Consider the following 15,010-nt stretch of genomic DNA (forward strand, 5'->3'; position numbering starts at 1 on the left):
TACCCTACAATGAGTAAAAAATATATCCCTCTTATCCTGCAGCCTGGATGCTGTGAATATACATATAGGCCCCCACAGGTGATATAAAGGTGTCAGCGGGCCGTTGATGTAAACCTCCCCATACCTAGATCCATAGATCGAGTGGAGTGCGGGGTCCGCAAAAGTCGCATGCTGATAGGTCAAACAGCATGATACCGCTCAGAGTGCCTCAGCCAATCTGCAGCACACGTAGGCGGAAGCAAACTTCACTGCTCTTCCGCACTGTGTTCAATGGAGCGCATCCGTCATAGCCACTCCCCCTCCTATACGTATTGGCCCAGAGTTGGTAGATGTCGCTGGCGTGTGTTGGTTGCGATGGCAACCTATACACAAAGGTAAAACCAGTGACAGCGCTAGGGACAGAGACTTCCCTATACAGACTGGAGGCAGCCATATCGTTTCTCTGTATGGCGAAAGGGTTACATCTGTAATTAAGTGCAGGGCTACTGTATGTAAATCCTGCCACATAAGACAAGCCACATTATACATATAAAAGAGGGGAACGCAGACAGCAGATGTATATCCCTCTGATATAAGAAGGGGGCACGTGCAGAATAGGGAAGGGGGGGGGGGAATAGGGGTATTGAGCGCCCTAGGAAGAAGTGGTCAACACCTAAATCATGTATATACATATAACAAATACTCTAGGTATATTACCCTCATTAAATGACAGCATATCAAAAAAGGGGCTCTGCTACAGGAGGGAGGGGGGGGGGGGGTTTATATACCCAGATGTAAAACAAGGAGAGCTGAGGGTAGGTATATAGTACATAAAAACTGGATAAGGACAAATGAAACATATAAATCCCTGGGGGGGGGGGGGCTTATTTCCCAGGTAACAAAATAAAGAGTGCCAAGGGTAAGTATACAGTTCACATAGAACTGGATCAAATCAGACATATAAGTCCTTCACAGGAATGGTGAAAAAGTGAAGCCCTCATTTAAGCCATCTGGACTGAGGGTCCCCATTCTGTATATCCACCTCGACTCTAATTGTCTCAGCTTTTGGTCCAGGTTACCCCCACGGGGTCCCAGACACCAATCTTGAATCACCCAATATTTAAAGGAATCAGGATCCCCCCCATGTTGTTCATTAAAATGTCGTGCAACTGACGTGTTCCTCTTATGCTTGATGTCCCCCAGATGTTCCAAAATCCTTGTTTTTACTGCTCTTGTAGTTTCTCCAATATAAATGAGGGGGCATGGGCATTGTATGGCGTATATGACCCCCTCTGTATCACAATTAAAGAAATCAAGGAGATCAAATTTACGACCATTTTTGGGGGCCGTAAAGTCCTTACACTTCAACACATGGGGACAGGTCTTACATTTGCCACATCTATGCATGCCATTAACACTCTGATCCAACCAAGTCCTTTTCTTGAACTTTGTTGTCGGATCCATAATCGTTGCTGGTAGGAAAGAATGTACCAGTGAATCACCCAGGTTTCTTCCTCTCCTGTAGGTGATCTGTGGTTGAGGGGGAATCTGTGGTTGGCCTATCCTTCAATTGGATCGTGACCTCAGTAAATGCATTCCCCCTCAACCACAGATCACCTACAGGAGAGGAAGAAACCTGGGTGATTCACTGGTACATTCTTTCCTACCAGCAACGATTATGGATCCGACAACAAAGTTCAAGAAAAGGACTTGGTTGGATCAGAGTGTTAATGGCATGCATAGATGTGGCAAATGTAAGACCTGTCCCCATGTGTTGAAGTGTAAGGACTTTACGGCCCCCAAAAATGGTCGTAAATTTGATCTCCTTGATTTCTTTAATTGTGATACAGAGGGGGTCATATACGCCATACAATGCCCATGCCCCCTCATTTATATTGGAGAAACTACAAGAGCAGTAAAAACAAGGATTTTGGAACATCTGGGGGACATCAAGCATAAGAGGAACACGTCAGTTGCACGACATTTTAATGAACAACATGGGGGGGATCCTGATTCCTTTAAATATTGGGTGATTCAAGATTGGTGTCTGGGACCCCGTGGGGGTAACCTGGACCAAAAGCTGAGACAATTAGAGTCGAGGTGGATATACAGAATGGGGACCCTCAGTCCAGATGGCTTAAATGAGGGCTTCACTTTTTCACCATTCCTGTGAAGGACTTATATGTCTGATTTGATCCAGTTCTATGTGAACTGTATACTTACCCTTGGCACTCTTTATTTTGTTACCTGGGAAATAAGCCCCCCCCCCCCCAGGGATTTATATGTTTCATTTGTCCTTATCCAGTTTTTATGTACTATATACCTACCCTCAGCTCTCCTTGTTTTACATCTGGGTATATAAACCCCCCCCCCCCCTCCCTCCTGTAGCAGAGCCCCTTTTTTGATATGCTGTCATTTAATGAGGGTAATATACCTAGAGTATTTGTTATATGTATATACATGATTTAGGTGTTGACCACTTCTTCCTAGGGCGCTCAATACCCCTATTCCCCCCCCCCTTCCCTATTCTGCATGTGCCCCCTTCTTATATCAGAGGGATATACATCTGCTGTCTGCGTTCCCCTCTTTTATATGTATAATGTGGCTTGTCTTATGTGGCAGGATTTACATACAGTAGCCCTGCACTTAATTACAGATGTAACCCTTTCGCCATACAGAGAAACGATATGGCTGCCTCCAGTCTGTATAGGGAAGTCTCTGTCCCTAGCGCTGTCACTGGTTTTACCTTTGTGTATAGGTTGCCATCGCAACCAACACACGCCAGCGACATCTACCAACTCTGGGCCAATACGTATAGGAGGGGGAGTGGCTATGACGGATGCGCTCCATTGAACACAGTGCGGAAGAGCAGTGAAGTTTGCTTCCGCCTACGTGTGCTGCGGATTGGCTGAGGCACTCTGAGCGGTATCATGCTGTTTGACCTATCAGCATGCGACTTTTGCGGACCCCGCACTCCACTCGATCTATGGATCTAGGTATGGGGAGGTTTACATCAACGGCCCGCTGACACCTTTATATCACCTGTGGGGGCCTATATGTATATTCACAGCATCCAGGCTGCAGGATAAGAGGGATATATTTTTTACTCATTGTAGGGTATACCCGCATTGTACCATTGGTTGCCCAAGTGACTGACATGGCTGGGCACCAATGGGATTTGGTTCTATGATGGGAGTGTTTGGGGATAATGAGTGGGGGAATGACAAGGAGCTCCACCCCAATAGGGAAGTATAAAAGGATGAAGCAATCTGCCAGATCGTTTGGCTGCTACTATGTTACTAGCCGACAGGCTATATCTGTAACTTGTTTTTTAAAATGTTATCTTTGCACCTTATCACTAATAGCACTTTTTAAGCACTTTTCCCTTGAAAAAGCTTCAGTTAGAAGTGAAACATGTCGGGTTGTTTGGTGGGGGTTGTGTAATGTAACTATTATCTATATTGCGATAGGACCAGAGCTGGCAATATAGCCATCTCCTTATTTTCTCTCTGACAGAGTTGGTCCAGCAATATTTGCAAGTTATTAGCATATTACCTAGCTAGCCAGTTTTTAAGAATTATATATAATAAACGTTACGTTTTAATTATGTGATTCAGTATAGAGGGATAATTTTGTGTATTTAGATTGAATTCAGGGTCTGGTTTAATAATTGAATTAGGTGTGCCTGACACCTTATCCCCCTTTGGTCTGAATCCTGCACTTGAGTAATATGGCAGGCTTTTTAGATACTATCCCTGATGTAGAAAAATTGATTGCTGAGGCTAAGCAGGTTTTCTCCCTAGAGGAGGCTGAGCAGACGGTCCCTCCTGTTGTTAATACACCTGATTCAGAAATTAATGAAGTATTCAAAACTATATTTAATATTTACAAGGAACATAATAGGAGTTGGTGGGAGATAACGAGTTTTAACACTTATTTAAAAGAAAAAATAACAGTACGTGGTCTTAGGAATTTGGTCACCCCTCATAAATATACGGAAAATTGTGACTTTATGGATGGATGGAATAAACTTAAGACTAGACAAAGTCTTGAGTTGATGGCATTTCTGAGAGATTTTGAGTTGAAAGAACTAGAAAAAATTAACAGGAAATTGGCGGATGAGCATAAGAAGGTTTTAACCTTCAAACTACATCCATCATATAAAGATCTTGAAGAAAAATTGCAAAACAAGGTTCATAATCATAAAGAATCCATAAAAAGTAAAAAGCACAAAAAATATACTAGGGACTGTAAAGACTTTAAGTTCAATAAAGTATATGACTGGGGTCGCACACCTAAGAAACCTACACCGCAACCGGCCTCTGGACAGACAGGTTCAGATACTGACACCAACACTGAATCTGAAAGTGAACAAAACTCTGGTTCAGAATCAGGGGAGACAGACAAAGCTCCCAAGAAACCCAAGGGGAGGGGAAGACCGAGGGGTCAACAACAGAGACCAGTGGGTACCCCAAGAGACTTGCGCAACAGGGACAGGTGGGGATACAAACCCCGCTATTGGAAGAGAACAGAGGAGGAATGGTAACTGAATCATCTACATCTGACAAAATGAAAATTATCAATTTAACTGACTATGTACTAAATGAAACAGAAATGAGTGTTTTATCGAAGGGCCTTTCGTTTGTTCCCTCTCCACAATTTGACCTCTTTGAAGCTGTCAAGGATATTAACCTATTTGCCAGGAAACTGGCTATTAAGAAATTTATGAGTACCCCCAATGCACGGAGTAGATCTGAAGCTAGGAGGGATGAGGAAGCTTTGTCTAATCTTAATGATCTCCTTGAGGAGAGTACCTCGGGAGAAATTCGGAATTGTACACCAGTCAGCAATCTACAGGGAAAGAGCAAGTTTTGTCCATCAATTAGCCAATACCCCTCCATACAGACATTTGTTGATGTGGTTACTAAAGAGTTGGAGGAGCTAGCAGGTAGGGGTAAGAAAAGTGGGGATGTGAATAATTTGACATGGAATGAAAGGAAAGCCCTGGAGGATCTATCTTGCAAGAAGGACCTCATAATTAAAAAATCTGACAAAGGAGGGAATATCGTTGTAATGTCAAGAGCAGGTTACGTTAACATGTGTGAAAAACTCCTTAACGATGACAGACAATATCGAAAACTAAGGTGCAATCCGACACCTATGTTTCAAAAGGATTTTGAGGCCCTATTAAAAACAGCAAGGGACAAACATATCCTAGACAAGGGTGATTTTGAATGTATTAACACGAAGCACCCCACTGTTCCGGTGTTCTACGCACTCCCCAAGGTTCATAAGAGCATCTCTTCTCCCCCTGGTAGACCGATTGTGGCAGGTAATAACAGTCTCACAGAGAATGCGAGCAGATATGTAGACTTTTTCCTCAGGCCATTTGTTGAGAGCCTCCCTTCATATCTAAGGGATACAATGGACCTACTCAATAAATTAAATGACATCAAAATTACGGGCAATACTTGGTTAGCAACTCTGGACGTTGAATCCCTATATAACAACATACAACATCATCTAGGGATCAAGGCAGTGGATCATTTTTTGAGGTCACGTAGTATTTATGTGAGGGAGCATTCGTTGTTTATTTTGGATCTTCTGAGATACATACTCACTCATAACTACTTCCTCTTCCAAAATCAATACTTCCTACAGGAACGGGGTTGTGCTATGGGGACGGCGTGTGCCCCCTCATATGCCAATCTCTTCCTAGGTTGGTGGGAGGATGTGACAGTTTTTGGTGAGGAGCTGGCAGTGTACGCATCACACATCCTGTTCTGGGGCCGTTTCATAGATGACGTGTTCATCCTGTGGGACGGCCCCAGAGATATGTTTCTTGAGTTTGTGGGTGAACTTAATAATAACAATATAGGTATGTTTTTCACCCATGAGATAAGTTCCACCTCGATTGACTTTTTGGATGTTCATATTGTTAAGAATGCCCTCAATGGCCTCGATACGAGTATTTTTCGTAAGCCCACAGCGACAAATTCATTACTGTCCTGGGAGAGTCACCACCCAGACCCCCTTAAACGGGGAATACCGAAGGGTCAGTTCCTCAGAGCGCGGAGGAATTGTTCCGATATGATGGAATTTGATAGAGAGTGTGTAAATCTACACAAAAGATTTAGAGACAGGGGCTACCCACAGAGGGTTCTGGAAGAGGCTGAATTTAAAGCAAGATCAGTCGAAAGGACTGAACTTTTATATCCAAAGGAGAAATCAGATTCCAACTCAAGTGTGATGAGAATTATCAGTACCTACACCAAACAATCACCAATTATTAAGAAAATAATTGGTACCCATTGGCCTATCCTTCAATTGGATCGTGACCTCAGTAAATGCATTCCCCACCAACCACAGATCACCTACAGGAGAGGAAGAAACCTGGGTGATTCACTGGTACATTCTTTCCTACCAGCAACGATTATGGATCCGACAACAAAGTTCAAGAAAAGGACTTGGTTGGATCAGAGTGTTAATGGCATGCATAGATGTGGCAAATGTAAGACCTGTCCCCATGTGTTGAAGTGTAAGGACTTTACGGCCCCCAAAAATGGTCGTAAATTTGATCTCCTTGATTTCTTTAATTGTGATACAGAGGGGGTCATATACGCCATACAATGCCCATGCCCCCTCATTTATATTGGAGAAACTACAAGAGCAGTAAAAACAAGGATTTTGGAACATCTGGGGGACATCAAGCATAAGAGGAACACGTCAGTTGCACGACATTTTAATGAACAACATGGGGGGGATCCTGATTCCTTTAAATATTGGGTGATTCAAGATTGGTGTCTGGGACCCCGTGGGGGTAACCTGGACCAAAAGCTGAGACAATTAGAGTCGAGGTGGATATACAGAATGGGGACCCTCAGTCCAGATGGCTTAAATGAGGGCTTCACTTTTTCACCATTCCTGTGAAGGACTTATATGTCTGATTTGATCCAGTTCTATGTGAACTGTATACTTACCCTTGGCACTCTTTATTTTGTTACCTGGGAAATAAGCCCCCCCCCCTCCCCAGGGATTTATATGTTTCATTTGTCCTTATCCAGTTTTTATGTACTATATACCTACCCTCAGCTCTCCTTGTTTTACATCTGGGTATATAAACCCCCCCCCCCCCTCCCTCCTGTAGCAGAGCCCCTTTTTTGATATGCTGTCATTTAATGAGGGTAATATACCTAGAGTATTTGTTATATGTATATACATGATTTAGGTGTTGACCACTTCTTCCTAGGGCGCTCAATACCCCTATTCCCCCCCCCCCCTTCCCTATTCTGCATGTGCCCCCTTCTTATATCAGAGGGATATACATCTGCTGTCTGCGTTCCCCTCTTTTATATGTATAATGTGGCTTGTCTTATGTGGCAGGATTTACATACAGTAGCCCTGCACTTAATTACAGATGTAACCCTTTCGCCATACAGAGAAACGATATGGCTGCCTCCAGTCTGTATAGGGAAGTCTCTGTCCCTAGCGCTGTCACTGGTTTTACCTTTGTGTATAGGTTGCCATCGCAACCAACACACGCCAGCGACATCTACCAACTCTGGGCCAATACGTATAGGAGGGGGAGTGGCTATGACGGATGCGCTCCATTGAACACAGTGCGGAAGAGCAGTGAAGTTTGCTTCCGCCTACGTGTGCTGCGGATTGGCTGAGGCACTCTGAGCGGTATCATGCTGTTTGACCTATCAGCATGCGACTTTTGCGGACCCCGCACTCCACTCGATCTATGGATCTAGGTATGGGGAGGTTTACATCAACGGCCCGCTGACACCTTTATATCACCTGTGGGGGCCTATATGTATATTCACAGCATCCAGGCTGCAGGATAAGAGGGATATATTTTTTACTCATTGTAGGGTATACCCGCATTGTACCATTGGTTGCCCAAGTGACTGACATGGCTGGGCACCAATGGGATTTGGTTCTATGATGGGAGTGTTTGGGGATAATGAGTGGGGGAATGACAAGGAGCTCCACCCCAATAGGGAAGTATAAAAGGATGAAGCAATCTGCCAGATCGTTTGGCTGCTACTATGTTACTAGCCGACAGGCTATATCTGTAACTTGTTTTTTAAAATGTTATCTTTGCACCTTATCACTAATAGCACTTTTTAAGCACTTTTCCCTTGAAAAAGCTTCAGTTAGAAGTGAAACATGTCGGGTTGTTTGGTGGGGGTTGTGTAATGTAACTATTATCTATATTGCGATAGGACCAGAGCTGGCAATATAGCCATCTCCTTATTTTCTCTCTGACAGAGTTGGTCCAGCAATATTTGCAAGTTATTAGCATATTACCTAGCTAGCCAGTTTTTAAGAATTATATATAATAAACGTTACGTTTTAATTATGTGATTCAGTATAGAGGGATAATTTTGTGTATTTAGACACAAGTACTTCCAAAGCCTCCATGAGGACTCCCAAAAGCGTATTCAACCAGTTGGTGGAATAATTTCAGGTGGGGGGCAGTGGTGGAACTGGGTCACAGAGAGAGGCTTGGGAAGGCTGTGTGGAATCCAGAGCCTTCCCTCTACATAAGTATCTAACTTTTTTTTTTACAGTTGCTCCAGTATTACTTTACTTAACCACTTTACCTCCCTGGTATGAGTATCTATGTCCCTGCAAAACACTACAACACCTTGCAGGGATGTAGATACTCGTCCCTTGCCACTGCGCACTCCCGCTCACTCCCGTGCGTGCTACCACACTCATTCTTGCCGCCTATCATTAGAGGGGAGATGATTGAATGGAACACAGTTCCTGTTTGTGTACTTATAGTACGCTGTTAGGAAATAATGCGTGAGGACATCAATACTTACCTTAGGGACTGGATTTTTTTTTTTAATATGTATGTCAACAGGGTATATTACTGTAATTTTTTAAATTATGGGCTTGTAATTAGTGATGGAGGCAAATGCACCTTTATTTCTAAATCAAATATTGGTGCCATGCATTGTCCTAGGGAAATATTTTAAACATTGCAATAAACAAGACAAATGGGCAAAATGAATGTGTGGGTTTTAGCCACAGTAGAACGTTTTATTTTAAAACTATAATGGCCAAAACCTGAGAAATAATGATTTGTTTCAATTTTTTTCTTATTATTCCCATTCAATTGCAATTACAATAAAATAATTCATAGCAAAAGGTACCACCCAAAGAAAGCCTAATTGGTGGCGAAAAAAACAACGTATAGATCATTTTAGTGTGATAAGTACTGATAAAGTTATTGACAAATGAATGGATGCAGCGCTAAAATGTGAAAATCGCTCTGGTTTTTAAGGGGAAAAACCTTTGGAAGTGAAGTGGTTAATTGGCTAGGATAAATTTGTTTATCTGGTTAATAGCGCAATCCCCATAGCAGCATATTTCTTTGTTGCTTCTCCATGCTTACAGCATGTCTTTACTCAGATTTTTACAACACTGTCCTCTGAAGAAATCACAAAAAAATTGTTTTGACCACCAATATTCTAAAATGTGTACGCAGCTATCAATTAGGGGTTGGCAATGGTGGGGGAAGGCACCACATCACAGAAATGAGACTTCATATGACCCTGCACCATTGTGCGAAAACAGGGTCATATGCATAGGCCCGCCTCCCAGCTAATGACGTACATGCTGGGCAGGAAGTACATCACTGGGATTCCCATCTGTCTGTGCATGTGTGCCTTGTCGCACCATGCTCCCGTCCTGCACACTGCCTGCGTCACCCATTGACTTGCATTACTACTGCATGATCTGTGTGGTAACGCGCTGCAGCCTTTGCATTGGCATTGCTGCGATTTGGATACTTCTGGTGTGCTGTGTCGCATCGCATTAATTTTACAAGCCTCCATAGAGTTGCATGGTCCTCACGGTGGAAAGCATTGGGGAAAAGTACCACTGTGCGATGCAGTGTGCATGGGGCCTAAAGAATGCAATATACCGTAAGTGCTTTATTAATGAGAGAAGACTTTCAATACATCTGTAAATTTTATTTACAATTTACATCTGCACCGAAACACTGTACTGTACATCAGGGCCGGATTTGTACTTTTTACCACCCAAGGCCCACTACCTTCAGCCGCCCCATGTCAATCAGCGGTATTAGGATCTGATAGATCAGGATATTAGGGTTAGGCATTTACAAAAAAAAAGTGGTTAGTGGAGATTAAAGGCTAGGCCTTTTGGCAATTTAGGGTAAGGCTAGGAATTTGACAATAGGATTGTGGGAAAAAGGGTTAAAATTTATGTGACCCTGAGATGGTACACTGGGCTTTATTTATACTTACCTGGGGCTTCCTCCAGCCCAATGAGCACTGTAGCCTCCCGGTATGTATGCCTCCCGGTAATCCGGCTGGAAGTGCTCTTCTGCGCATGCGCAGCTCGTCCAGACGTGCACCCCTCATTGCGCTGCTGCGTCCAGGTGCATTTTGTGCCTGCGCAGCAGTACTGCACAGGACGCTCCTGGGGACAAGAGCGTGACAGAGGGTGCCCACATCGCAGAGGATTACCGGGAGTCATAGCGCCAGAACAGAGGGGCAAAGAGGCCAGAGGGAGGCCACAGGGCTTATGGGGCTGGAGAAGTCCCAGGTGAGTATATATATACTGTAAAGTCCAGTGTACCATCTCAGGTTAGAGAGTCTGATCACAAGATTAAGGTGATTAAATTGACTGAGGATAGCGACTATGCATTCTGTACAGTGCTGCAGAAGGTATAAGTGCTAGATAAATACATAATAGTATGGTAGGACATTAGACTATGACTATGGCAGGATTAGAGTGTGAGCTCCTCCGAGGACAGTCAGTGACAGGGCTATGTACTCTGTAATGTGCTGCAGAAGATGTCAGTGCTGTATAAATACTTAATAATAATATGGTAGGACATTAGACTATGACTATGGTAGGATTAGAGTTTGAGCTCCTCTGAGGACAGTCAGTGACATGACTATGTACTCTGTAATGTGCTGCAGAAGATGTCAGTGCTGTATAAATACATAATAATAATATGGTAGGACATTAGACTAGGACTATGGTAGGGATTAGATTGTGAGCCCCTCTGAGGACAGTCAGTGACATGACTATGTACTCTGTAAAGTGCAGCAGAAGATGTCAGTGCTACATAAATACATAATAATGATATGGTAGGACATTAGACTATGACTATGGTAGGGTTAGATTGTGGGCTGCCCAGAGCACAGTCAGTGACATGACCATGTTCTCTGTACAGTGCTGCCGAAGGTATCAGCGCTAGATAAATACATAACGATAGGACATTAGACTATGACTATGGTTAAGGTAGGATTAGAGTGTGAGCTCCTATGACAGTCAGTGACATGGCCATGTTCTCTATACAGTGCTGCTGAAGGTATCAGCGCTAGATAAATACATAATGATAGGACATTAGACTATGGTTATGGTAGGATTAGAGTGTGAGCTCCTCTGACAGTCAGTGGCATGACTCTGTAAAGTGCTGCAGAAGATATCAGTGCCATATAAATACATCATAATAATATGGTAGGGCATTAGAGTGTGGCTATAGTAGTAATAACAAAAGGAACATGGCATACATGAATAGCCTTGTTTGTGTGACAGGGAAATGACTGTGGGAGGGGAGGAGAAGAGCTGCAACACAGAAAGAGAGAGGGGGATGTATGGAGAGTGAGTGAGTGATAGAAGCCAGCAGGACAGTAGGGGAGCGTCAGGCAGCCTGCAGTTTCAGAAGTCACAAAGTGACAGGCTCCGGGGGAGAGGAAGAAGGAGGGAGAGGGAGACAGCTGGTCACTCAGGACTCCACAGCAGCTTAGGACGAAGTGTGTAAAATGCCTGTAGTTCTACACACACACACTTCTCCCTCCTCAATCCTCACAGCGCTGACTCCAGTTGCCTACCCGTCTGCTGACTTCCTCCTCCTGGGCTCAAATCTCCCGGCTTCACGGCTTGTCTCTTCTCAGCCCCGCCCCATAGTGTCACAGAGGAGAGAAGGGAAGGGGAGGGGCGCTCTGCTCTATACTATGCACGCAGGGGAGACTGGGGACAGCGCAGCAACAGACAGCAAATTACGGAAAAACAGCTGTTCTGCTGCCGGTGTGTGACACCCGCCCCAGCTCTCCTGTCGGCAGGTTTCCGCCCTAGGAACCGGCCTAGGTGGCCTGTGCGGAAATCCGGCCATGCTGTACATTGAATGATTTATAAAACACCCATCGTATTTCTGTGACATAACAGTTGTGTTTCCTGCTTCTAGTCTTGCTGTAAAGCCTATGAATATCTGGGATTTATTATGGAGAAGGAGCAGTCATATAAAGATGCTGCAGAGAATTACAAACTTGCCTGGCAATACAGCAGTCAGTCCAGCCCAGCAGTCGGTGAGTGATTGTGCCATTATCTGACGTGTCCAGCTTAAAGAGAACCTGAAGTGAGAGGAATACGGAAGCTGCCATCTTCACACCCTTATAAACAATGTCAGTTGCCTGGTGGTCATGCTGAAGTTTGGCTTTAATTGAGTCACACACCTTTAACTAGCATGCAGCCAGTGGAGTCAGACCAGAGTCAAACATCTGATCTGCTTGCTCATTCTGGGCCAGTGACCCTTATTCAATTCAATTCTCCTTAAAGAGAACCCAAGGCGGGGTTCTGGGAATGAAATCCCCATACAGAGGCTGGATCTGCCTATAGAGCCCAGCCTCTGTTGCTATATAGATCGCTCCTAAGCCCCCCCTGCGCTCTGCAATAACCCATAACTCACAGCCGCGCTGTGTGGCTGTGTTTACCTCTCCTCTGTCAGTCTCGGCTGCTCCCCCGCCTCCTGCATTGCTCCGGTCCCGCCCGCGTCCCTTCCCTCCAATCAGCGGCGAGGGAAGGGACGTGGGCGGGGACCGGAGTGCTGCAGGAGGCGGGGAGCGGCGAGACTGACAGAGGAGAGGTAAACACAGCGCGATCTGACAAGCTGCGTGTCAGCAGCGCGGCTGTTTTATGGGGGGATTACAGAGCGCAGGGGGGGCTCAGGGGCGATCTATATAGAAACAGAGGATGGGCTCTATAGACAGACCCAGCCTCTGTATGGGGATTTTATTCTCAGAACCCCGCCTCGGGTTCTCTTTAAGTTTTTTCCTAGGAAACAATTTTTCATCTTCTTATGAAAACAACTTTCAGCACTGGAGGGGGAGCGCAAATCGGGGGACCCAGGCGAGGGGGGTCCGGCCCCCCCCTCCTCGCCGCTTTGCCCAATACTCCCTTCCTGCCCGCTACCCCCTCCAGCTCGGCGCCCCCCCCCCGACACCCACAGACGGGCGGGTTCCGCCCCCCAGAAGTGCCGCCAGATGCATTTGTTTCACCCCGCCTCATGGGCGGACCGGCCCTGGTTATAGATCAGCAGCTGTCAGTTACAACTGAATGTGCAAGGTAATGTCCAGGTTTCCCTATGGCTCAAGTGGGTGATATTACAATTTAACAGTGTGCTGACCAGGAAGCTGTTAGGAGGTAATGGCCATTTTTAAAATGGAGGACAGAGAAGTCCATTGATCACAGTGGACAAATGGGATGCAGAAGGCGAGAAAGAGTTTGAGTAGTAGACTACACAGGAGGTAAGTATGACCTGTGTATGGTTATTTTGACTTTTTATTTTCAGTTCAGGTTCAGGTTTAGGACCAGAGACTGCTGGTACAGTAAAACGGTGCTTACCGACGAATTGCCGCAATAATCCGCCACTCCAGCGGGTTACGCCGCTCTGTACCCGCGGCAGGTCCCTCTCTCTGCTGTCCCTATGATGGCAGAACTGTGTAAGCAGGTCAGGAGCCGCTGAAATCCGCTCCTGGTCGGCTCACACAGCTCTGCGCAGGGCGAGTGATCTGCGATGTGGAGACAGTGGCGTGAGCGGCGGGACTGGGTGGCAACTATTGTTGAAATCTACGTCCTATCAGATCCGCACAGCCACAAGCAGGATGTAGATTTCAACTGCGTCGGTCCGGATCCAGTTAAGCAGTTCATTTTGGTAATAGTTTGTGTGTGTATGTGTTCTTCCAACTTGCACACGCCTCCTTCTGCTCCACCCTGGTCTGACTAGCTGTGGTGCGGTTTCTATCCTCCCCACATACTCCCACACCTGCTCACCCCTCTCTGATTGGCCACGGGGCTGATTGGATATTTGTAACTAATGCCTGTGTTTTTAATTTCAAAAACGTTTTTATTAGAAAGCGCATCTGGTGACATACAAAAGTGCAAAATAAAAAACAATGGCCCTTACATCAATCATAGGATCGAATGTAGGCTATAATCAATCAAGATCCATTTACACCGAAGTGCCTCCTAGAAGTTTTTAAAGATTTGTTTAACACATGAAAGTCAGAGAAAGTGAAATGTTTATAGACCATAAACATAACAAAAAGAATATATATAAATATATATAATTGTCTGCACTGCATCTGTACAAAAGTGAAAAGAGATTTGCACACATCAAAAGGAGGAAATACCTATATGGAGTGTAAAGCTAGAATTGTTCAAGAGTAGCCCGCATACCTGGGGAGGAGACAGTTTGTATCCAAGGTGACCATATTTTTTCGAAATGATGAATCCTGTCCCAAATATTAGCCTTTATCTTTTCATTCAACATATTCGTATGGATTTGGGTAAGGAGGACACATTGATAGGATAATGATTCCTTAAGCCATTGGGATGCTACATAAGTTTTGGCTGCATTCATAGCAAATTGAATTCGTTTGTGCTTTGCGTGAGGCAGTTTATCTGGTTGTAGGCCTAGTAAGCAAATAGAAGGATCGACCCTCAAATGAGTCCCAAAGGTAGAATTTAGTTTTGGGATAAGTTTGCACCAAATATAAGCTTCTTTGGGACAGGACCACCATAATGTAATGCTGGGTCTAATGTACACACAGAAAACACAATAAATCAAGGTCAGGTCGAAGCTCGGGCAATACACGAAAAGTCAGAAATGCGCGATACAGAAGGACTAATGTAGAGCTAGGTGAAAAACGGGCCAAGATCGTTACACAGGTACTCAGATGACTACAGTACAAGGGAT

The 15,010-nt window shown here is 44.7% G+C and overlaps 1 protein-coding gene across 2 annotated transcripts in view; it reads left to right on the top strand.

Moving 5' to 3' along the window:
- TTC21A (tetratricopeptide repeat domain 21A) overlaps nt 1-15,010 on the top strand; it is a 151,205-nt gene that overhangs the window by 127,098 nt on the left and 9,097 nt on the right. For both annotated transcript variants that reach the window (XM_068235931.1, XM_068235930.1), the window contains one exon: nt 12,221-12,341. In XM_068235931.1, the coding sequence (XP_068092032.1) occupies nt 12,221-12,341 (121 nt within the window). The remainder of the gene's footprint in view (nt 1-12,220; nt 12,342-15,010) is intronic.

Source organism: Hyperolius riggenbachi, chromosome 5 (genome assembly GCF_040937935.1).
Source record: "Hyperolius riggenbachi isolate aHypRig1 chromosome 5, aHypRig1.pri, whole genome shotgun sequence".
NCBI lineage: Eukaryota > Metazoa > Chordata > Amphibia > Anura > Hyperoliidae > Hyperolius > Hyperolius riggenbachi.